The sequence below is a fragment of the Carassius auratus genome, chromosome 5 (assembly GCF_003368295.1).
Source record: "Carassius auratus strain Wakin chromosome 5, ASM336829v1, whole genome shotgun sequence".
NCBI classification, from domain to species: Eukaryota; Metazoa; Chordata; class Actinopteri; order Cypriniformes; family Cyprinidae; genus Carassius; species Carassius auratus.
This window is the reverse complement of record NC_039247.1, coordinates 14330262-14354551: the sequence shown is the minus strand read 5'-3', so window position 1 is coordinate 14354551 and position 24290 is coordinate 14330262. Positions and strand designations below refer to the sequence as shown.

Below are 24290 nucleotides of genomic sequence, written 5' to 3'. Positions count from 1 at the left end.
AGGGACTCCCTAGTTATCACCTAACATCAGCTGATCTGCATTAACTAATCAGTTGGAGGCAGGTTTTGATGAGACTTTGGCTGAATTCAGAACAGCATATGGTTCTGTCATATGTGGATAGCATACTATAATTTACAGCAGAAATAGGAGTAGCATGCTAATGGAATTATGAATTCAGCCTTTGATTTCAAAATAGGTTTCAATTTAATTCTCAAATTCTTAAAATACTTTTTTTTTTAATATATATAATAAGTTCAGATGAAGATACTTTGTCAGCAGTAGAGAAGAATTCTTTCATGAATGACAGGAGTTGGTTTTGTTTGTCATCTAATATACACACCTTGCTGAATCAATGTTATGTAATACCAAATACCAATGTTTTGATACGTAAGACACACACCTATAATTGCTGAACATTTTTTATTAGATATGTATAAATGTGATTGTGTTTTGTCTGTGACTCATGTGTGTCCATTACTCATGAATCAATCTGTGATTACTAATATTTTTGCATTGTCAATCTTAATATATTCAGCACTCAGATTATCTTGCCTTTATTCTTAAATTTTGTGATTTACTGGGGGAAATGTGATCTTTGTGTAAACATACGTATGTGATGGAGAATAACAGTACAATGACATGAAATAAACACCAAGTTTCCACTGTGGCATTTCTATTGTACCTTTTATGTTAAAAGCAGTTCATGGACAGTTATGTTCTCTATTTACTTATCTGCATTACAGTGTTTCTATGGACATGTTGTTGAGAAACTCAGTTTAAAATGGTGCTTGTTAAACCAGTTCAACAGGTGTAAGAGAGAGAGAGAGAATAAGAAGAAATGAGTTACTACTGGCTGAGATTGTCCTGCTCTGATGATGTAATTGTTGTACTGCGTCACTAACAGGTGCATGACAGAAAATAAATCATAGCTAAAGTACAGGTGGAGTTTTTCTGATCTTTTAATACGGATACTCACCTATGGAGCAAGGACAGGTATGAATACTGTAATACTGAACAAAATGTTCTCAAATATGGGTATACTGGTATATAACAAACATATAAATATTGATATATTTATTTATTAGTTATTTTTGTGGCTGGGTTTAAAACAACAGTTTTTTTTTTTTTTGGTTGTTTTTTATTTCAAATTTTTTTTATTTTTTTTTTTTTTAAATTTTATATTACTGTGAATGTAATACGTCTCACTTTATGATTCCTATAATTCTGTTTCTCTTAGTGATCAGCTTGTGTGTAACATTACAGTTATCTTATTGTGTCCTAATAGTTAACTTAGATACCTAATAATAATTAACTAACTTAGAATGTATTATTAGAATTAGTAAGATTATTTGGTTATAAAAAAGAAACAGAACTATAAAAAAACAGAGAGATAACATGCGACTGAGTGAATCATTCAGTGTAGAATACGTAAAACATGTTCCAACTGGATGCTGTTAAAGAGAGAATAAGATCTGCAACATGCCATAAGAAGGAAGGGCAGGTTCTGAACCTCACCGATTAATCCTGGTGAAAAATAGTGTATCACAGCATTGTTTAGTAGAAATTGGTCATTGAGAATTATTACAAAAGTATTACTTTTTGTGTGAAATCTAAATGTGGAGGACAGATAAACAGCTTAAATGATCTGGATTTGGTCAGACTTACTATCAAAGCCTGTCACTGTAACTTACATCCAATCTGAATCACTGATCTTTTTCACTTTAGTATTTTATGTTGTTTCATAAAAGTCTGTATCTCAAGACCGTTTTCATAAATTGGTTTACTAAGCTAAAAAAAATATTAAAAATTATTAAAAAATAACAAAAGTATTTTTTGTTTGGTTCGCATCGAGAAAAGAAAAAAATAAGCACGTATGTCTGTGTTTCTGTTACCCTTCTGTATGCGGGAGTGCATACTGTAAACTGTTAATATGGAAACCAAAATAAATACAGGTGCTATCTATGCTGCTTTTGTGTATTTGAAACCCAGTTTATAACAGGTAATGTTAAACAAATACTCAGAGTAGTATACCAGAAATCACTTTTTCTTTGTATAGTGCTGAAGCCTGCTGTTACAGATGGATTGCAACTTTATTTACACATTATGTGCAGTGTGAAATATGCCTAATTCTGCTTTCATTTCATCAAAACAGTACAACAAATTCAATAGAAACAATGCACCTATGAATATAATGCATCTAAGTAGCTAGGAGACCAGACTGAGATGTCTGAATTACTCTGTCAACTCCATGCAACATCTTGCTTGTTTTTATAAATGCAATATATGTATGTCTGTACAGGTGTGCGTATGGGCACTTTTAAACACTTATTTGAATATGGAAAAAGAGGTTCATTGGATCACGCATAAGGTCAGACAGGACTAAAAAAAGTAAAGGGAATGTTGGTTTGACCAGCTACCAAATCCCAATGCAGTCAAATACTTGCGTGTAAACTGATGTGTATCAGCAAGTTCGTGTCTCACATGGTAATCCCCATGTCCAAATTTGCATCACAGACACATTCAAATGTACCAAAGATCAGTATTACAATTTTTAAACAAGGTTCCAAAAACTTTTAGGGGAATTTATTTGAGAGAATAGTTCAACTTACCAATAATTGCCCCCTCTGCTGGTGAGGAGGTGGTTATGTTGCATCCAGAGAGAAATTCAGATGAATGAATATATGTTTAAATTATAACTGTGTATAACTTATGACAACAAAACCTGGTAATATATATACTTATAATATAGCTATAATGTTTAATGTGAACTTAATTTGATGAAAGATGAGAGCGAACAGTATGTATAGAAATATAGACTTACAAATATCTTGCACTTATTTTATGAATACAGGCTGAGTCTCCTCCCTCATATGATTCTGTGGTGAATCACAACACGCCTCCTCCTTCATATCCAAGTCTTCAGACATCGTCAGCCACCCAAGACCACCCGTACTACATAGCTCAGCCAGTACATCAAACACCTGCTCCTTGTGTTGTACAGACAAGTAATATTAAAACACGTTCATTAAAATAAATTGAGGGATCGTAATTAAATATTTTAAATCTTTATATCTGTATTAAATATTTTTTATCATTTGTTTATTTGTGTCAGTAGTCATTGTTGTTTCCTTTTCTGCAGTCCCGACACAGAGAAGTCAAATTCCTTCAAACAATACAAATATGAACAAAAGGTATTGCTATGGCGGGTCAGGTGGTACTGTTGTAATAGTTGTTCTGGTTGTGATTGCCGTCTGGCTGGGAGGTGAGCATATATTTTAAAGTATGTAATAATATTGACACAAAGAATAGCTTTTTACAGGTACAATTTTAACTCAATTTTTTTCAACTCCTGCACAGTGCGTTATGGGCCATCACTGTGGGCTCTGTCAGAGAAAGAAACAGAGACAGACACATGCCCCCCTTTATCAGTCAACTGTGATGGGAAGAGAGACTGTTCTCAAGGCAGTGATGAATCTCGCTGTGGTCAGTGTCAATCACATGTCAATAATGAAACCTTCTTTCAGTTGGAAATGATATAATGATTTGACTTTGTTTTTATAGTGAGGTTCGGTACAGCAAATGAACTGCAGGTCATGACCTCTAAGACCAAAAGCTTTCTTCCCGTCTGTGCACAGGGCTGGAATAAAACTGTAGCAGACCAAACCTGCCAACAGCTTGGTTTCAGACAGTAAGTATAATATACACACACAAACACACATTATTCCTGAGACCTGAAATATTTCGTTTTTGGAATTTCTATAAAAACATTTTTTTAACTCTTCTATTTATATTACAATATTTATATACAATATGTATATTATTACTTTATATTTTAAACTGAAACTAGTAATGAAAGCTGTCATGGCATTGAATCACAAACATTATTAAGAAACAATATTAAGAATATCTGTATGAAATGTATGCATGTGTGTTTCGGTTTGTGTGCTTTGCAGGAGTTATAAAGATGATGTCTTGCAAACCAGCTCATCCACCTTTCAAAGTTTGAACAGTCAGTTTACAAATACCATTCAAGGGAGTGTTAATATGAGGTAAAAAATAGAAATGTGTATAATTTGCAAACACAGAAAGCAGAAAAATAAATTAACCTACAGAAACAAAATCACTCCAACAAAAGCATGGAGCTATAGCTATCAGTGAATGTGTAGCTAATTCTATATGTTAATTTTTAAGATTTGTCTTATAAAAAAAAAAAAATTATATATATATATATATATATATATATTTATATATAAATTATATATATATATATTTATATATAAATTATATATATATATATTTATATATAAATTATATATATATATATTTATATATAAATTATATATATATATATTTGCTAATTTGCTAATAAGGTAAACCTAATCTTCAGTGGGGAATAAGCAGAAACAACAAAAGTAAAACAATCGAGGTCATACAAATTCATATGAAGTAGCCAGCAAAACATTAAATTGTTACGAATTGCCACCACATTGGGTTTTGTATTTTTAATTCATTCAATTTAAATTCATTCATTTAAATATTTAAAAATTATGAATATGTCTAATGATTCGGTATATTTATAAACAGAAACATCACAACTGAAAATGCTCTTTTTGTTTCTATCACGTGTGTAACAATGTTGATTTAACTGTAGTGCATCCTGTCCTGGTCAGAAGACTGTGTCCCTGCAGTGCAGCAGTGAGTACCCTACACGACTGCTACATGTTATTGCTGAATGATAATGCTATCTAAGTCTAAACACTCTCTTCCTTCCACACTCTCTCCTATTCTTTCTCTGTTTAGAGTGTGGACAGCCATCAGTATCGAGGATCGTAGGGGGGAAAGTGGCTGCTGACGGTCAGTGGCCGTGGCAGGCCAGTCTGCATTTCCAAGGGGATCACACATGTGGAGGAACTCTAGTGGCTCCAGACTTCATCATTACTGCTGCTCACTGCTTCCCCAAGTCAGTATACATTACATTACATAGACTGACAGAAGATTTAATGACTAGTCTAAAATTATAATTAAGATAAATGAGAAAATTAGCAAATAATATACAAAAAGCATGGATGGATGAACAGATGATTGAATTTCCCCCTTTCTTAGAGGAACATCCAGCTCTCAGTTGCCTAACTGGAAAGTGTATATTGGTTTGGTGTCCCAGCTCCAGCTTCCCAGCCCATATTATGTAAAACAAATCATTTTACATGAGAATTATGACTCAACGACAAAAAACAATGATATTGCCTTGCTAAAACTCAGTAAACCTGCAAGTAAGTTTGTACATTTACACAGAATTATGAATCCACAATTGTACTTAATACATAAGTACTCAAGTGCATACAATGTATAATACATAACCTTTATGGAAACCATAGTTTAACTGACATAACTGTAGCTATTAACCATACACAGCACTGTCTAAATTAGCATAAATATAAAAATCAAAGAGGTTCATCTAATCACTGACATGTTTTGTACATACGGTTAGGTAATATACAGCCTGTCTGCCTGCCTGTGTTTGGCCAGATGTTTCCTGCTGGGAAACAGTGCTGGACCACAGGTTTTGGACTTACCTTTGAAGGGGCAGGTATGTATGAGTATGTATTTTGTGGTTAGAGTTTGAATGTATTGATTTATGCATTTATAATACTGGTCTTTCTCCACGTGTGTTGCGCAGATAGTATCTCCACTTATTTGATGGAGGTCGCAGTAGACCTGATAGACTCAGCTGTGTGTAAATCAAATACTGTTTACGGCGGACGTATCACTGAGCAAATGCAGTGTGCAGGAGATCTTAGGGGAGGGAAAGACTCCTGCCAGGTTGGACACGTTCTCATATTCAAAAGCTTACATATACTGCCACCTCTCGGTACAATATTATATTGCAGTTTGAACTTTGTACTGTTTTTAATGCGCTTTTCTAAGTTCATTCAGAATTATTTCTTCTGTTTTAATCTCACTCTCTCTCTCCAGGGCGACAGTGGGGGTCCACTGGTGTGTAAAGTTGATGACAAATGGTATCTCACAGGCGTAACAAGTTGGGGCGATGGCTGTGGAAGGCGGAACCGTCCAGGGGTCTACAGTAATGTTGGGCAACTTTTAATGTGGATATATGGCAAGATGCAGGTAAACACACTTTTGCATTTTCACATGAAAAAAACTTAAAATAAAATAATAATAAAAAAACACTTTGAATTCATCATGAGTTAAAATACTTATATTTCATGTACAGTCCCTTAATCATTACATTTTTCTATCTTTTTTTTCTTTCTCTCTCGGTTTCCTTAATTACAGCAACAGCGACCGTGACCTTCTACAACAATGAAGAACAAATCATCATGTTCTACTCTGCCGTGTAAACATTTTTATGTACCAATATATATATATATATATATATATATATATATATATATATATATATATATATATATATATATATATTGTGACAGTACACAGTAGCATGCACGTTTGCAGTAAATAAATATATATATGTACCTGTAAAAAAAATTAATTCATTATTTAATCATGAAGATCCGACAAGTCTTTATTCCTTTTGTAAATGTATGTGTAAAGATGTTACGTTCTTGAATAAAAACATGCAATACATTACTGTATCTATCTGGAACAAAATACCAGAAAATTAAAGCTGTACAATTCTCTCTGAAAGCACTGTATATTGTGTATTATATGTCCTGAGCAGGTCTACTATTGAGGAGGAACTAATGTTTCCTAGCAATGCATGTTACATGTAAAGATTTCCAATAATATTTTGAACTGAATAAAGTGGAGCAGCATATTGTCATATTGAAGTCTCTTTCACTCTGAGAATAAAGCAGCAGGCTGCGATGGTTTTACTTTAGATTTCTACTAAACTGTAATACTGTTCTTGAAGACAATTTCCTTTCCGTCTAAACTGTGAAAGTTGGTAGGATCTTTCAACTTGGTAAGAATCATTAACTTTAAAAGAATACACCACTTGGTCCCTTTGTACAAGCCAATAGATTTTCTGTTATATCTTTTTAAAATGAGAGAGTGAGAACTTTCAAACCTGATCTTTACGTGAACACTATTTTCCATTTGTATTTATTTGAAAACAAGAGTAAACAGAAGCAATCTGTTAGATTACATACTCCCGTACAAAACTAAAGTGATTAGTTATGTATTTGTTCTACACTTCTTTATGTGTTCGTTAAAAAATGACAGATTAATTTTTAACCACCCACTGAAATAGAACTAACAGATAAACAAACAGTTTAGAATTCTTCTGAAATCTCAATGTAATTTATTCATATAAATTTAAACGGATTAACATAAAAAGTATACATTACCAAATTTGTGTACATAATTTGCATTTGTATATCTTATATCTGGCCTTCAAAGATGAAATCTGCCTCTCATGGTCTGCTTGTTTCTCAAGTTAAACTGACCTTATCAACGCACTGTAAGGGTACTTCACTGCTCAATGGTTAGATATTAAGAAATTGCCCAAAGGCTTGTGTCTATGCACATGTTTTGAGGTTTATGGGATAAAACAGGTCAAAGCGAAGGACTTGAAGGTCATTATTCGCTAAGCACACACTCTTTTTCCATCCCTGTAGCTCTCACTGATTTGTCATTTGCTCCACCAATTACAGTTCCAGCATCAGAGAGTTTAAGGTGTTCCGTGCAAACACTCAAACTCCTCTCTGACTCGTACGCTCACACACATATATCACAGTTGTGGAATTTTCAACTCTTTCTACTCTGAGATCCTTCACCACCTCTAACAATGGGAGTGGGTAAGTTTGATTCAACTTTTGATAGTTTGATAGTTGATTATATATCACACAACTTAAACAGAATGTTCACCCCCCAAAAAAAAAAAAAATCTCATCATAAACACCCTCATGTTGTTACAAACCTGTATGATTGCTGACCATAAAATAAGATATTTTAAAGAATGTTGGAAACAAACTGTTTTGGTTGGACTATTTAACAAATTGAGACATGTATTAGACAAGATAAAAATCATATTTACACTAGGTTTATATTTAACATTATACCCTCTATGTGTTCTTTTTAAAGAAATACCTGAGTATTCAGATGCTGATTTCACCTATGGTAAGATTATCTTATACTCCTTCAAATTAAAATGATGTTGAAAAAGTGAATGTTGTATATTTGTTTGCATCTTATTTCTTATATCTTATTTTAAATATCTCAAACTAAGTAAAAGTCCTGCTCTTAACAACCAGTAAACGAAAGCTAAAATTGTGCTTTACATTAACACAAAGTTTTTTTTAGAAACATTTCTGTGGATATCTTGTTTGTAACTATCTGTGTGCACGCTTATGCCAGATTATGAGTTTATCAGAAGAGGTGGGCTGATCTTTGCAGCTGTTTTGTTCTGTTTGGGTATGGCTATCATATTCAGTGAGTATGTCTAGATTAATGCAATTAAACAGCATGTCCTCTCTGCTTATATTAAAATAAAAATACCAGCAAACACAGAAATGCACCCACACACCATTTCTTTCCTTGTATAATCAAATGTTATCTTCTTTTCTGGCAGGCAAAAAGTTCAACTGTGGAAACAAGGCATCTGCTAAATAAGGCACATACAATATCCATGCAATAAAAGAAAAAAAAAAAACATTCTACGTCTCTTACCTCTTGGTTTCTTCTAGGGTTAAAAACAGTGGTGGTCGTTGACCTCTCCTTCATTAACCTTCACTGTGAGCATGCAAATGCATTAACATACAGTGTTACACTTTTAGCAAGCAAGCATATTTCTAGAAAGCATTTCATCATGTTTTATAAAATAAATATCATGACTGTCTATCAAGAAAAGAAAAGGTCATCATCTTTCTTACTTTCTTATCTCAGAAATTCTGAATGAATTACAGATTCACAACACGTAAATGTATAGGCTATTAAAAGAATGTTGATAGACAAGTTTCCCGTATATTCAGAAATCTAAATTCCAGTTCTCTTGCTCCGTTTTCTGCAGGTTTCATGGTCACTTGTGGTCTCAGTGTACAGTGAAGGTTTTCTTGTTTTCCTGATATATTGTTCATTTTCATTCACAATATCTATGTATACTCTCACAATAAAATAAAACTCCAAATTGTATTTTCTGTGAAATCGCGTTATAATTTTACACGTAAAATGAAGATTGGAAGAAAATGGTGTGTAAAAAAAATATTGATAACTTAAAAGTGGAAATGGTTCAGAGTATGTGCTACACCCAGACACCTTATATTTTAAGATACTGCTTCACACAATTACTTTTATAACTGTATATATACGATCAAAATCATCTGCAACGACATCAATCACTGTCTTTGAAAAGATGCTGCTTCGCCTTTAGGTCGGGCCTGCGTCCGCGTGCGCGCGCACGAGCTCGACTCTTGTAATTGGCTCAGCGCTGTGCTGTTGTCCATGCGCCACTGGGCGAGTCTCGGCTGTCTCAGTAACCCTCTTTTATCCTCAAAAAAGGAGAGCGAAATAGGGCAGACTCACAGTTGGGTTCGGGCGGAGGAACCGCCATTAAAGGGAGGTTTGGACAACCACACACCCTCACGCACAATTATATCTTAACATTTAAATACATGCGTTGTCCAGATTGCTCGTGACTTGGATATGATAAACTGGATGTTGTGTCTCACTGTAAAGGCATCGCTGCATGCTGTGTGCACACGGTGAAATCAGCATTTAATGGCCACAACAAAGGGTATTATAATTGATCAAATCCAGCGTGCTTAGGCCGAGATTAAAACAAGTCATTTTCTGCACGGAAACGACTGGCCTCCAAGAAAGGACATTTCTTTGTTTGGAATGGATATGTTTAACGTTAGCCGTCGGTGGATTTTCACAGCCGTTTCTATGCGAACACGAGATCAGTAAGTTGCGCCTGACTAAAATATCCCTTGGAAACTGCAAGTCTGTCAAGACACAATCAAACAGTCCCCACGGAATTTAATGTCCTCGGCTTTTTACGTAGTCTTTTGTTTTCCTTTCTTTCTGTTCTCCAACAATATTGACCAAGCCGGTTGTAAGCCCTCTCGCTCTGGCCTGGACGAGGGAAGAGGGCTCGAGAAGCGAAAGGGAGGACGGAGAAAGGCACTGGTACGTAGCCTATGTGTGTATTACCAACGGTGTTTCATTAAAACAAGTTTTCAGCCGTTTAAGAAACTTATAAATAGAATATCTTTAATCAAGAAGTGAAGTAAAGATAAACTGTGTACAAATACAAATGAGTGCAGTCTGTTGTGCAGGCAGCGCCTTGGTTGCATTGAAAACGGATTATCTTGTGCTTTTATAATCTCAGAATGTTTTAAATTGGCACATTATTCTCACACGTGATGTGCACCTGGTTAGTTGCTATGTAACGCAATACTTAATTTGGAGAACACACCAACGAAATGTAAAGTAGACGAGTTGCACTAATTTATTATAACTTCATACTCTGATTTAAATACGTGAGGAAACGTCACGGAGAGTTGAGTGTGTAATCTCTGTTGAAGCACCACACAGATAGCTGAGACGCTTATATGAACCAGTTTTGAACCATGACATCCGCATTACCTAGTTTTCTTGCTTGAGCTTTACTGGGCCTATGGGCTTTTGAAGTGAAGTGAAGTGTGCCATGAGATGTCTTTATTTTGTTATGCACATTCGACCACAACAGTGTTTTATGTATGTTCAAGCCATATATTTGGCTCAGTGTTTAACAACACAATGGCCTACAGCAATTCAGATCATCAGGTTGTGTCTTGGTGTGTCAGTTGAAGGTGAGTCTAAGCAGCTGGAAGACTCTGATATTATGTAGAATCTATCAAACAGCATTGTCACTAGCACCCACTTGCACTGCACCTGACCCGCCTGGGGATCACATAGTTTGAGCTCTGTAGCCACACAGGGTCTGTATTTGAGTTTTTAAGTCTACAACACTAGATATCGCATCAGGATTCACCAGCAGATCATTTCCTGTGTGTGGTACTGTACCACTAAAATATTTTTCAAATTAGCAGGAGTAATATGCATGCTGAGTGAAATGTCCAGGAACAGCTCAAGAATACCATTTTGAATAGCAACTAATAATTAAAAATGTATTATTATTATTATTTTGTATTTGTTACAGCATGAATTAAGAGAAATGAATAAAGTTATTTTTAATACTCTATTCTGCATTCTTCTCTTATTTATAACAATGCAGTGGCCTAAATATGTGCATTTGTGTTTTGTTGCAAAGTGGAAACAACTGTTGTCAAAGTAATCTTGTTTCATATTATTATTATTTTTTTTTTAGCAAGTTCAGTTAATGATTACAGATTGAAATGTCATCCATGTAGTTGTCTAATGTATAGTATGAATATTAATACATCAACTACATATAGTATGTGACAATGCCTTTTAGATAGCAATTAGTTCACCAAAAAATGAAAATTCCATGAGAACTTTTGTATTTGTGGAAATGACTAGGTGAATATAAAAATATTCTGCCCACTCTTTTTAGTATAATGAAAGTGAATGAGGACTATGGCTGTTAAGCTATAGAATGAAAAAAACAACAACAAAAAAAAAAAAACATGAAAGTAGCCCAGCATCCTACTTTTCGGTCTGTTTTTCAAATAAAAATATTATTATTGCTTTAGAAGACATGGGACATAGTCCATCACATCGGCCACTTATGATTGTTTTTATAATTTCTGAAGCTTGAAAGCTCCAGTCCTAACCACACAGAATGACTAGAAACTACCTAGTAACACCCTGTCAACAATTAGGAATTGAGAGTTGAACTGGCGAGCACAAGAGACATTTTATTCAGATAATGAAATGTAGTAAAAGTTGTCATTAATATGGTGTTTGCTGTAAGTATTTGGGAGCCTTGGTATTTTGGTATATTATTTGTTTATAGTATGTTAACATTTACTTGAACTTTGAAATGTGAAGTGACAAGTTCAGACAACAGAATAATTAATTTGGGCAAATATACTAAGGAAGTTTTTTAAGTGCAGCACTAGCTAAGGTGGATTCATTACATGCTGGAATTATTGTTAATTATTGCTTATTTATTGCACTTATTTATTGCATTATTAAATGGCCAACCCACATACTGTATGCATGTGTTTTGGAAATTTGGCAGCTCTCAAAAACTAAATAAAAATAACCAGAAATTGTCGAGCAGTATGTTTAAATTCAAAGTACATCATGAAACCATGTGTAAATAGATTGTGAATTATGATTGTGAAGCATTGTGAAGTTAACAATTCTAACTATAGTATATGTGGGAATTCATAAAGTAGTTTGTTTTAAATTTGCCTTTTGGGCAAACAAAGCACGTAATTTTGCTGATCATTGGTTTGTTCTTTCTCCCTCCCTTTCTCATTTAGGCTAGCCCCAATTCCTGCTTCTGCCTCCTTCATGTCTCCTCTCTTAACTCTGATTAGTACCCTCTAATATGGGCAGAACATACAAGCAGTTTTCTTGACATGAAAGTATGATTGAAACAACAGAAGAAAAACCTCAATTGTAAATCAAATACGGGCCCCTGACATCAATATTTTATGGACACATTTTTAAGAGTCTGCCTCTGTCAACCTTTGGGGCATGGCAAGATGAATGCCTGTGTACGATGATGATGGCTAAAAAGCAAGAATCCCGAATGCCTATCTACAACCTCGTTGTTGTTGGCCTGTCGGGAACTGAGAAAGAGAAAGGGCAATGTGGAGTTGGTAAATCATGCCTTTGTAACCGCTTTGTCCGTCCTAGTGCAGACGACTTCCATCTTGATCACACTTCTGTGCTAAGTACCAGTGACTTTGGTGGCCGGGTTGTCAACAATGACCATTTCCTGTTCTGGGGAGAGGTGGGGAGAGTTTTGGAAGATGGTGCAGACTGCAGGATGCATGTGGTTGAGCAGACCGAATTCATTGATGACCAGACATTCCAGCCTCATCGCAGCACAGCATTACAGCCCTACATCAAAAGAGCTGCCTCCACCAAACTGGCTTCTGCTGAAAAACTCATGTACTTTTGCACTGATCAGTTGGGACTCGAGCAAGACTTTGAACAGAAGCAAATGCCCGAAGGCAAATTGCAGGTGGATGGCTTTCTGCTCTGTGTTGATGTCAGTCGTGGTATGAACCGCAACTTTGATGATCAAATGAAATATGTCACCAACTTGTACAATCACTTAAGCAAGACAAAAAAGCCTATTGTGCTAGTTCTCACTAAGTGTGATGAGGGAGTGGAGCGATACATCAAGGACTCTCATACCTTTGCCATTACAAAAAAGAACTTGCAGGTTGTTGAGACGTCGGCACGGTCCAACGTCAACGTTGATTTGGCTTTCCTTACCATGATACAGCTCATTGATAAGGGAAGAGGTAAGCCCAAGATCATACCTTACTTTGAGGCATTGAAACACCAGAGTCAACTAATTGCTTCTGCAAAAGACCGCTATGAGTGGTTAGTAAACCACATTGTGAACAATCACAATGAAACATGGCCCAACATTAGCCGACGAATGCAGACTTCTCCTGAATACAAGGAGTATGTATTTTTAGAAGGTACATGTAAGGCTAAGAAGCTATTTCAACAGCATATTCACCGGCTAAAACAGGAACACATTGAAAGGCGTCGTAAAGCATACTTGAGCGCTCTTCCTCTCGCCTTGAGTAGCTTAGTTTCTGAGTTGGATGAAATTGAGCATTTGAGCTGGTCTGGGGTCCAGAAGGTCCTTGAATCTAAAAAAGACTTTGATCATTGGTTTGTGGTACTGGATGATGCACCATGGGAGGACACGCCACATCTTGACAATATGGAGGATGAACGTATCCCCTTTGATGTTCTAGACACCACAGCTGCTGAAATAATCTTTGATGCACACCTTGAACACTTGCGCAATGAATGCAAGCGAGCCCAGATTCGCCATGAGTTTAAAGCAAAATTAGCATCTTCACCTTTTGTTACACCTGGCAAACCTTGGGAGGAGGCAAGAAGCTTCATCATGAATGAAGACTTCTACCAGTGGCTTGAGGAGCCAGAATATTTGGACATTTATAACCAGCACCAAAAAGCAATCATAGACAGGGCAAAAGAGGATTTTCAGGAGCTTCTGCTGGAGTACTCTGAGCTCTTCTATGAACTTGAGGTAGATGCCAAACCTAGTAAAGAGAAGATGGGAGCAATTCAAGATGTGTTAGGTGAAGAACAACGCTTCAAGGCCCTTCAGAAGTTACAAGCTGAAAGGGATGCTTTAGTGCTGAAACACATCCATTTTGTGTATCACCCTACAAAGGAAACATGTCCGAACTGTCCACACTGTGTTGACAACAAAATTGAGCAAATACTAGCTTCATACTTCCCTTCACAATACTCTTCTTTTGGAAAGTCCAATGTTTTTGATGGAAAGGTAGAAAGGATCAATCTTGTTATACTGGGCAAGGATGGTCTTGCTAGAGAATTAGCCAATGAGATTCGGGCATTGTGTACCAATGATGATCATTATATGCTTGAAGGTAGAATGTATGAACTTGTCCTTCGGCCAATTGAGGGTAATGTTAGACTTCCTGTTAATTCATTTAATACATCTACATTTACTCCCCACGGATGCCTGTGTTTGTACAATTCTAAAGAGTCCTTGTCATATGTTGTAGAAAGTATTGAGAAGTTGCGAGAGTCCACGTTTGGCAGAAGGGACAACCAAATGGCTCAGCTTCCCCTGTCACTCTTATTAGTAACCAAAAGAGGTGTTGGAGGACTGGGTGACATTGGTGGTGAGACTGCTCAAGCGTTAATCTCACAAGGTCAGCAGGTAGCTATAAAACTGCAGTGTAACTACCTGGAACCTGCCTCCCCTGGCACTGGCTATGGCCGAAATGTGAATGAAAAGCAGATCAATCAGGTCTTGAAGGTTCTTCTTGAAACAAGGAGAACTTCTACATTTAAAAGCTGTTCTCCACCTGCACCTCCGCTGCCCCCATGTATTCGAGAGTTACAGCAGGATCAGAGTCCGGAGGCTGAATTGCGTATTGTCATGTGCCTAATGTGTGGAGACTCCTATGACATTGATCAACTTCTCGCACCATTCCTGCTTCCACAGCATTGCAAGCCAACCTCTCCTCAGACAAGTGGCACTTCGGTGCTGCTAGAAAAAATAATTGGTGGTCACAAGCATACAATTGAACTGTCTCTAATGTCATACCATGCTTCTTTTGCCACTCGTAAGAGTCGGCTGGTGCATGGCTACATCGCTGTATACTCTGCTAGCCGCAAGGCTTCTTTTGAAACCCTGTGTGCCTTTTTATGTGAGGTTCAAGACATTGTCCCTGTTCAGCTGCTTGCAGTGGGGGAAACTCGGACTGAGCTTCTGGACTCTGAGTCTGCTCATGGGTTGTTAGTCCAAGGTGAAGAACTGGCCCGTGAACTTGAGGGACGGTTTTGCAGTATTTTCTGTGGCCCTGGAGGAGTTGTTGGAGGACTACACAAACTAGACCTGTTGGAACAATTTTTCACAGAGGTATTAGAAAAGAGGACTATTGTTGAGGCCAGTCATATGTATGAAAATGTTGCAGAAGCCAGTAGCACAAATGAGAATGTGTATTCACCACACTGTGGCTCCCCAAGCCCTGTCACAATGCTGTTAGATTCTGAGGAAGACATGGAAGCTTCCCCGCCTTACCATGATGGAACACTCACCTCACATAGTGGATTTAAAATGCCTGACCTGGACTCAGGTGATACATTCTCTGTGATCTCTGACCTTAGCACCTTTGAGAGCAAGCTAAATAATAAAGTTCCTCCTCAAGTAAGACCCAAACCTAGTGTCACATTTGACCTTAGAAAACCAAATTTGAATCCGTATGTGGATACAGTCAATCATCGGCGTTCCCTTACATCCAATGTGACGTGGCCTCTAGGAGGAGATTATGATCCTTCGGACTATGCTGAGCCAATGGATGCTGTCTCTAAACCACGCCCCAGCTATGAGGATAGCATATATTCTGTGCCACATGACAGCACACAGGGCAAAATTATTACCATCCGCAATTCCAATCGGATCCACTCTAATGGAGGAGGCAATGGTTCAGACAGTGAAGGGGATGGCAGCTCATTAGAGAGACGTCGCAAGTTCTCTGCAGCAAAGGTGAAGCCACGGCTGTACCGTGATCGTTCCAAACGTCTGGGAAAGTTCAGCAGTTTCCGCACTAGTTTTTCTATAGGTAGTGATGATGAGATTGGCACACTCTCAAGGTCAAAAGATGACGATGTGTCAGGGCTGAAGGCAGAGATACTCAGTGAAGGAGAAGATCCTAAAAAGAGGAACATACTAAAAAGTCTTCGCCGACCAGGCAAAGTAAGATTTATTTATTTACTTATTTTACATGGCTATTAAAAAGTATGCTCATCTGTTTTTAACATTATGATATTTAATTTAATTGCTTTTATTTGACTCAAAACAACGCTAATTGTCTTGAATAATTGTCAAATAATCATTATTTGTCTTGCTGTTTGGCAGAAAACAAGACCAAAGCCTCGTCATTCTATCTCTAAGCCTTTGGAAAGTAACTACTTTGCAGTGCCTCTGGTGAATGTTGTTTCCCTTGAACGACCTATTCCTGTTTTCATTGACAAGTGTATTCGTTATATTGAAGCCACAGGTACATTTGCTGCTGCTGTTTCACCATCACACTCACCCCATAAGAGTTGTACTTAGGGAACCATACAAGCTTATCATTATCACAGTATCCAGTTAAAATTAGATGCTTAATGGCCTGTAGCTGTCATAAATCACACCACAGCATAGTTTTGCACATAGTTAAATTTTTTTCAGTTGTGGTCTGACAATGAAGTTTGTAGAACCATATTAATATGAATTTAAGAACTTTTTATTTTTTTGGCATTTTTAATAGACGCAAACAAAGAAATATAGACCTGTATGTAGGAGCAGTTTGTAAAATGATCTTTGACACTTTAAAAAGTACTCTGGAAGTGATAAGTACTTAAGTCTTAAAATGCTTAAAATGAGTAATAGAAAGATGTACCTTGAACTATCTTATTAAAAAAAAACTCTCTCTCTCTTAGGTTTGACAACAGAGGGTATCTACAGGGTAAGTGGGAATAAGTCGGAGATAGAGAGCATACAGAGACAGTTTGAACAGGGTAAGTTCAGAAGAATTAAAAAAATTAATGTGGGGTTACAGTATGATGGAGGATTGCCTTATGGTGTTGGGGCACGTATTGTTACATAAATTATGTTTAAGTGCATGTTGGCAGTAGAGGTGGGTGATATACAAGTAGACATTATTAACCAGTAGAAATGTGTAATTTTGGACTGTCGTCTCTATTGCGGTTATATGCTCACATGTGCTACATGGTTGTGAAAACGTACTGATTGCATGTGTTTTTTAGCATTGCAGTTTAAAAACAAGCGATTTTAAGATGTTGATGGTGGACAAAGTATAGAAATCCATTACTTGCTGGTCAAATATTACTCCATTACAAGTGAAAGTTGTAAAGACAGATTTTCACTAAGTAAAAGTACAGAAGTACTTGCTTTAAAAAGTAATTAAGTACCAAAAGTTATTATTATTTTTTTTATGTCCATGCACTGTTGTGTGTAATACTTGCAATACCTTATGCCTCTGAAGCAACTTGCATGACACCTACTGAATACACTGACCAACTTAAAGTATCTTAGGAATAAAGAGCTTTTAGAATGTTACAAACATATAGAAATGAAACAAGTGAGTTGACCAAAAAAGTGTGTATTTAACACCCCTACCCATCCCCCAAAAAGCAGCACAGCACCACAGCTGTTGTATAACTCACAACCCCAGCAGCACAACTGCAGCTCTGTAACTTTACAACAGCAACACACAATACACAGTTTTTTTTTGTATGGAGACCCACATCATATCTTCTGTGGCTTTATAGGTAATATTTTAATTTACACAATTTTGCAAAATCAGACACTATTGAGTCTAATATATGTAATATACCACAATATTAATTAACTAATACTTATTAAATTGAGTTGGCTTGAGAACAAATTTACTGAAATCCTATTTAAACAGCTGCTTCTTCGACCAAATTTTAAAATGTATCTCCTCCTAGACCTTTAAAGCTACAACCACCAAACTCAGGTCAGACCTTCACTCATCTGACTCTGGTTGCTATATCGTTTCTAACTGATCCGCCTTACGGTTTTCGTAAACCTGACTATCAAATCCACCTAAAATCCCATATACTTTCATTGAGGGGGTGAAAATTTTTATACAATAAGACTTCTAGTATATTTAAGCTGTCTATTGCAATAGCAAAGCTTAACAACTCCCTACTGAAAAACAGCTAAAACCAACCTTAGCTGATTGACAGCTTTGACTGGTCTCCCAAGCTGATTTTAAAGTGGTTTGTGCCAATATTTTAGCAGGCCAAGTTGGTCTCCAAAGCTGTTTTTTTTTTTTTTTACTGAATCAACTGAAGTAGCTTGCTTATCATGCTAGAAAAATTTCTAATCATGTTAAAAACATGCTAGTAACATGGTAGGGACATGCTAATCATGATAACAACATATTAGTAACTTGTTAATCATACTAACAAAATGCCAATACCATGCTAGTAACATAATTGCATGCTTGTAACATGCTAATCATGCTAGAAACATGCTAGTAACATGCAAATCTTGTTAAAACATGTTAGCAAATTTAACATTGAAACTACTTTAAACTGTAAACTTGCAGACTGCAACCTTTTGAGGGAAGTCAACCCTAGTGGTTAGAGAGTTTGACTCCAAATCCTAGGGTTGTGGGTTCGAGTCTCGGGCCAGCAGTACCACGACTGAGGTGCCCTTGAGCAAGGCACCGAACCCCCAACTGCTCCCCGGGCACTGCAGCAAAAACTGCTCCGGGTGTGTTCACAGTTTGTGTGTGTTCACTGCTGTGTATGTACACTTGGTTAATGTTGCTGTATGTGTGTGCTGTCTTGGCTGTTTCTGAGCGCTGTCAGAGAGGTGTGTGCACGTGAAGACAAACACCTAATTTTGTCTTTGCTTAGCGCATGAGAGTATTGAATATTATTGAGTTATTTTGCCGCTTTAAAGGTCTTCAACGGTTCAATACACACACTTGATAGTGTCAAAAAACCTATCTTTGCAAACAGCTGAAAAAGAAAACCCATCAAACAGTATATTGGATTTATATACAGTATATTTAACTTCCTATAGTGAAGAATATGCAGTGTTTTTTTATACATTTGATTATACAATGTATGTAACATTTCTTATTTATCTGTTCTATAATTTTTTATTTTTTTGTATTGCTTGTAATCGGTTTCTTATTATTTTATAACTGATTGTTTATTTGTCTTCAGTGAATTCATATATATTTTTTTAGGCTAGCATTAGTGACACTGGTGGCAAGAATTGTGAAATTTCTATGGTATCAACTATTTTGATTTCATAACCTTATGTAAAGCAAAAATAACTGTGATCTATATCGTTACTGTGAAATAGAATTACTCATATCATGATCTAAGATTTTGGTCATATATATACAAATATACAAGTTTCACTTTTTGAATGTAATTAATTAAATAAATCAACTTTTTGATCGTATTATTATATGACCAGCACCTGTACTTGAGTATACTTTATAAGTACAGTTCTAAGTATGTCAGTATGTTGACAGTATGTACAAGCTTTTAATGTAAAATGTATTGTATTTTGTTATTTCCACACACACAAACATATTGATGGATAAACTGCACTGCTCTTGTTCTTCCTTGATTCACTTTGTTCACTTATTAATTATTAATTTGTTTTAGACCACAATTTGGACCTTGTGGAGAAGGACTTCACTGTGAACACAGTTGCGGGAGCAATGAAAAGTTTCTTCTCTGAGCTGCCTGAGCCTCTGGTTCCCTACAGCTTACAGGAGGAGCTGGTGGAAGCTTTCAGTAAGATTTCCCTTAACGTTCTTTAAGTACATCTGTGAACAATTGAATAATGTAGATGCATCCTCTTGAATTCTAAAATAATAAAGCGTTGCATGCAGAAGAAGGAAAATTAGGTGTTATTTAATCCATAACACTGTGCCTGTCTAAGCCTGTGGAATAATCAAGTTTTAAATTTTTGTGTGCACAGAAATTAATGATAGAGAACAGAGGCTTCACACAATGAAGGATGTGTTAAGACGATTTCCCAGGGAAAATTTTGATGTCTTCAAATATGTAATGAGCCATCTAAACAAGTACGTTTGGAAACCACCTGCAGTTGCTAACTATTCCAGATCAGTTAAAAGGAAGAGACCGTAAATCATATATCTCTGTTTCTTTTTCTCAGAGTTAGTCAGTGGAACAGAGTCAACTTAATGACCAGCGAGAATCTCTCCATCTGTTTCTGGCCAACACTGATGCGACCAGTCTTCACCTCAATGGATGCCCTGACAGCCACGCGCACCTACCAGACAATCATCGAGACATTCATCCATCAGTGTGCTTTCTTCTTTTACAACCACCCTCCTGCTGAGTCACCCACTGGCCCTTTTGGACCCACAGGGCCACTTGTGCCCTCCGGATTGCCCCCATCCCCCACAGCCAGCCCTTATTACCCCCCGACCCCACATTTCACCCCACTTCTGCAGTCCCCGCCGCAGTCTCCTCCCCAGAGTCCACACACGGCCCCTACAGAACCACTGTGAGATGGGAAAATCATGTGGTTCGTTATTTAGTGAAATATACACACAAAGGCTTGCACACAAATACTTGCAATGCATGCTTACACATCTACATACATGCTCTGCACAAACATTTAAATGCCTCTAAAACATGTAGCTTTGTTCAGGTCAATGTTGTATGTAAAAAAAAAAATGATCTGAGCTCTCCGTACTCACATCATGGATGCTCCGTCCTGCTCCTGGAAATCCACCTTCCTGCAGGATTTAGTTCCAACCTGTTCTAACACATCAATCATTTTTAATGTTCCACAAAATCTTGACTATCTGGTTCAGCTGTCTGTAATCTAAACTCTTTATAGGACTGAGCACCCTAATCTACAGTTATTAACGCATATCACTCAAAAAGGTCTGTGCACTTATGAACTCTTAAAAATTCTTTTTAAAGTGTGTAACCAACAAAGACTGCAATCACCATGTCAGCGCTGCCCTTCGTTGTAGTTTATTACAGTAGGGGGTGGTGTTATTCTAGAGAGAGAATACAGATATTCAAACCATGAAAGATACAAATGGTTTTACAAAATATTTCCTGTTTTTTTTTTTTTTTTTCTTTCATTAGAAGGCAGTTACATTTCATTTTCCAAGAGTACCTGCTCTCTCTCTCTTTATGTCTCTAAATGGATCTGTGGTACAGAGAATGCTATAGTCATGAAAACCATGAAGCACTTACTGCTGTTCAGCCTTTCATCCTAAAGTCATTTTGGGAGAAAAATAGAATTAACTTCACTTTTCTCTTTCTGTTTCTCTTTTTATCTTTATTTGAAGATAAATGAATTCACTTTAGCTGCAACCATATTCACCACTTTGCCTGGTTGTTGTGTTTTCTTTTTAAGTTATATGAACTTTAAATGTTTTTGTTCCTTGTTTTAAAGACTTTAAGCTCTGACACCTGATAGGATAGAAGGTGATGTTGATGAGGATTTGCTTTGCCGAGTGTCTCCTGTGGATCTTTGCTCATAAATTCACCTAATGGGAGCATACGTGCCCTTTCTTTGAAGGCTGGGATTTAAATGGCAGCGGCATCATGTGGTTTTAGGGAATGCACTTCTAATAGCACTGGTGTGGGGCTCAGGATCACTGAGACTGCAGATTTACTCTGACCCTTAAACATTAGACTCTGAATCAGCAACTCAAAACCCTCGCACCTTAAGTTTGGACTCAAGTTTAAAAAAGAAAATACATGTTGAAGGCCTTTTACTGATGCCCAGTTTGACTGTTTTACGAACTCGATTGTTTTTACTTTATAATAATTAAAAGCACTTTTTTGTCTTTTTTATATAGACCTGTATTATGAACTGCAACACTGAATAATGATTGGTTCCCATTTTTGCCGTCAGGTTTAAAAGATCAATGGACCTTTTCAAGGTGAATGTAGAGAGGTCACACAGATTAAGCCTAATCCTGGCCTCCAGTTCACCCTTGATCATTCTACATTCATTAGGATGTCTTTTTGTCCTCTACTAGTATGTTTTTGGACCTCTTGTACAGCCTGAATTTTGACTAACATGGACCTTAAATCACCTTTTTTTATTATTGTTTTCTCCCTGTGACTGGATTGGAATGACGCGGTTTGTCTCTTCTGCTTCTGCCATTTCCAAGTTCTGTCCAAACTCTTCTGGACAAATCCATGATGTACAAAGATACAATGATTTATTGAATGTGTAGATTGGATGTATATTACCTTATTTTTTCTCTTAAACCACGAAGCTTCTGATGTGAAGGAAATTATTCCTAAATGTATTTTGCTTGAAATGTCACTTCCTATTTCTATCCAGCCAAGGTAGAAAAGCTGAAGTACCAAAGTAGTGCAATGTGGCTGATGAGGGTTCAACACCAGTTGTACATATTCTGATGATGGGTTGGGGATGAGTAAATCAGATTTAACTCAAATACTGGACAAATATTGCAAATCTTTAATAAGACAATGCTTTCATTCACGATCCTCTTCATTCTGTGTGTATCTGCTGCTTTTCTACCAGGCTGAACAAACTCAAAGAATCCCAACTTTACTTGAAGTGTAATATTTTCCGTTGTTGTCGAGATTTCCATTGAACTGCTTGAAAACTCATCCAGATGTTGATATACTTGTAAGAATGCAATTCCTCTTCATGCTAATGTGATTAGTCAAGAAAATGATGGGTAACTGTGATGGTTAACATAATTGTTAAAGGTTTGAGGCTCTTTAAGAATGCCACAAAATGTTCTGTTAAGTAGAAGTGTTTGTAGAAGTAGAACAAGTTTGATTTCACTTTTTTTTTTTTTTTATCCTGTAAGACTGCGTGAGAACTTGTTTATTCTCTGTCTGTTGTTGCATTGTGTTAAAGCCAGAGTATGGAATACTGGCAAAAAAGAAAAAAAGGAAGCAGCCCTGATCGGTTGTGATGGTGCAACATTAGGAGTGATAAAAACAATCAAAATGTGTGAAAGTTTTCACAACATATGACCTGCTGAATTTACTAATAAACTTTACTTAGAAACTGCTAAAAGAGAATTATGGGTTGCATGCGACAATTCTGCTCTGAAACTTTGAAACTATGTATTTCATGATAATTTTTAATATAGACTCACGTGAAAAACACTTTAAATATTGTAATTTTAACATGAACTAATCACAGTGATTGATTTAAAAAGCCTTTACAGCTGTGGTCCTCAAATCTGGCTCGCGAGATCCAGTTTCCTGCAGAGTTTAGCTCCGACTCTAATTAAACACACCTGCCTGTGATTTTCTAATGATCCTGAAGACACTGATTAGCACACTCATGCGTGTTTGATTAGGGTTAGAGCTAAACTTCGCAGGAAAGTGGATCTCGCGAGCCAGATTTGAGGATCACTGCTTTACAGAATATTTGATAATACTTTTAAGTTTTCAAAAAAAAAAAAAAATGTAATCAGAAAGAATCTGACCGAAATCAGATGTGTTGTCTGAATTCAACTTCTATCAAGCAAGGGTCAGTCCTTAATAATTTAATAACTCTTGCTCTTTGTAAATGAATGTTCTGCTTCCCTCTTGTGGTCATACGTTGATCTGCAGGTATTTTTTATAAATAAAGGAGAGCGTGAATTTTTTTCTCCAAAATCTCAGCCCAGTTACATGCCTGCAAATGTAAATTAAAGAGAAAACCTGTACATGGCTATTTAATTTTTGGATGTGGGCTATTTTGTGGGAGAAGCGTCTAGACTCTTGACCACTTGCACCCTCGCCTACCATTTTTGTTTCATTCTTCCTGGTGCCTTTAGTTTCTATAAATTAGCAGCGCAGCTATTTCTGCTGCGAGTAGTTGGCTTATTTCCTTTCATGTTGGAAAGAAACAGCATTTATGTTATGCTTTTAAAAAGGTTTGAGAGAAAAAAGGTTGTGGCCTTTTTTTGTGGCTCACATGGTATCGTTTGTCCCACTCAAATGAAGGACTTCTCAGAATCACTGTAGTGGTTGTCTGGTTGTGTGTTAGAAGTGCAAAACACTGCCTTTTAGTCGACAGTAACTGAACCTGTTTCTTTCATGTATGAACAAAAGATAAAAAATATTGGTGCTTAGTCTCTTTCTTTCTTTCTTTCTTTCTTTCTTTCTTTCTT

At 36.6% G+C, this 24290-nt stretch overlaps 3 protein-coding genes across 3 annotated transcripts; all 3 read left to right on the top strand.

The window, feature by feature from the left end:
- The first annotated feature begins 879 nt into the window (after positions 1-879).
- LOC113076992 (transmembrane protease serine 13-like) lies at positions 880-6382 on the top strand. Its single transcript, XM_026249555.1, has 13 exons — positions 880-993; positions 2852-3005; positions 3140-3262; positions 3358-3483; positions 3562-3688; positions 3954-4049; positions 4652-4695; positions 4801-4960; positions 5104-5270; positions 5489-5587; positions 5678-5820; positions 5974-6126; positions 6295-6382. The coding sequence occupies exons 1-13, from the start codon at positions 979-981 to the stop codon at positions 6307-6309; spliced, it is 1422 nt and encodes a 473-aa protein (XP_026105340.1). The 5' UTR covers positions 880-978; the 3' UTR covers positions 6310-6382.
- A 1230-nt stretch (positions 6383-7612) lies between these two features.
- Positions 7613-9109, top strand: LOC113077195 (sodium/potassium-transporting ATPase subunit gamma-like). Its single transcript, XM_026249653.1, has 4 exons — positions 7613-7778; positions 8065-8100; positions 8338-8412; positions 8552-9109. The coding sequence occupies exons 1-4, from the start codon at positions 7769-7771 to the stop codon at positions 8590-8592; spliced, it is 162 nt and encodes a 53-aa protein (XP_026105438.1). The 5' UTR covers positions 7613-7768; the 3' UTR covers positions 8593-9109.
- Positions 9110-9352: 243 nt separating this feature from the next.
- LOC113076896 (rho GTPase-activating protein 35-like) lies at positions 9353-23408 on the top strand. Its single transcript, XM_026249511.1, has 7 exons — positions 9353-10107; positions 12375-16342; positions 16505-16646; positions 17071-17148; positions 19810-19941; positions 20129-20234; positions 20327-23408. The coding sequence occupies exons 2-7, from the start codon at positions 12617-12619 to the stop codon at positions 20682-20684; spliced, it is 4542 nt and encodes a 1513-aa protein (XP_026105296.1). The 5' UTR covers positions 9353-10107; positions 12375-12616; the 3' UTR covers positions 20685-23408.
- The last annotated feature ends 882 nt before the right edge of the window (positions 23409-24290 follow it).

Bases quoted from the DNA above. Each gene is read 5' to 3' on its own strand.
- LOC113076992 (XM_026249555.1), top strand. The intron at 3,006-3,139 runs GTAATATTAAAA...CCTTTTCTGCAG, and splicing joins TCCTTGTGTTGTACAGACAA to TCCCGACACAGAGAAGTCAA. The intron at 5,821-5,973 runs GTTGGACACGTT...CTCTCTCTCCAG, and splicing joins GAGGGAAAGACTCCTGCCAG to GGCGACAGTGGGGGTCCACT.
- LOC113077195 (XM_026249653.1), top strand. The intron at 8,101-8,337 runs GTAAGATTATCT...CGCTTATGCCAG, and splicing joins AGATGCTGATTTCACCTATG to ATTATGAGTTTATCAGAAGA. The intron at 8,413-8,551 runs GTGAGTATGTCT...CTTTTCTGGCAG, and splicing joins GGGTATGGCTATCATATTCA to GCAAAAAGTTCAACTGTGGA.
- LOC113076896 (XM_026249511.1), top strand. From the start codon at position 12,617: ATGATGATGGCTAAAAAGCAAGAATCCCGAATGCCTATCTACAACCTC. The intron at 16,343-16,504 runs GTAAGATTTATT...GCTGTTTGGCAG, and splicing joins GTCTTCGCCGACCAGGCAAA to AAAACAAGACCAAAGCCTCG. The intron at 19,942-20,128 runs GTAAGATTTCCC...TTGTGTGCACAG, and splicing joins GGAGCTGGTGGAAGCTTTCA to AAATTAATGATAGAGAACAG.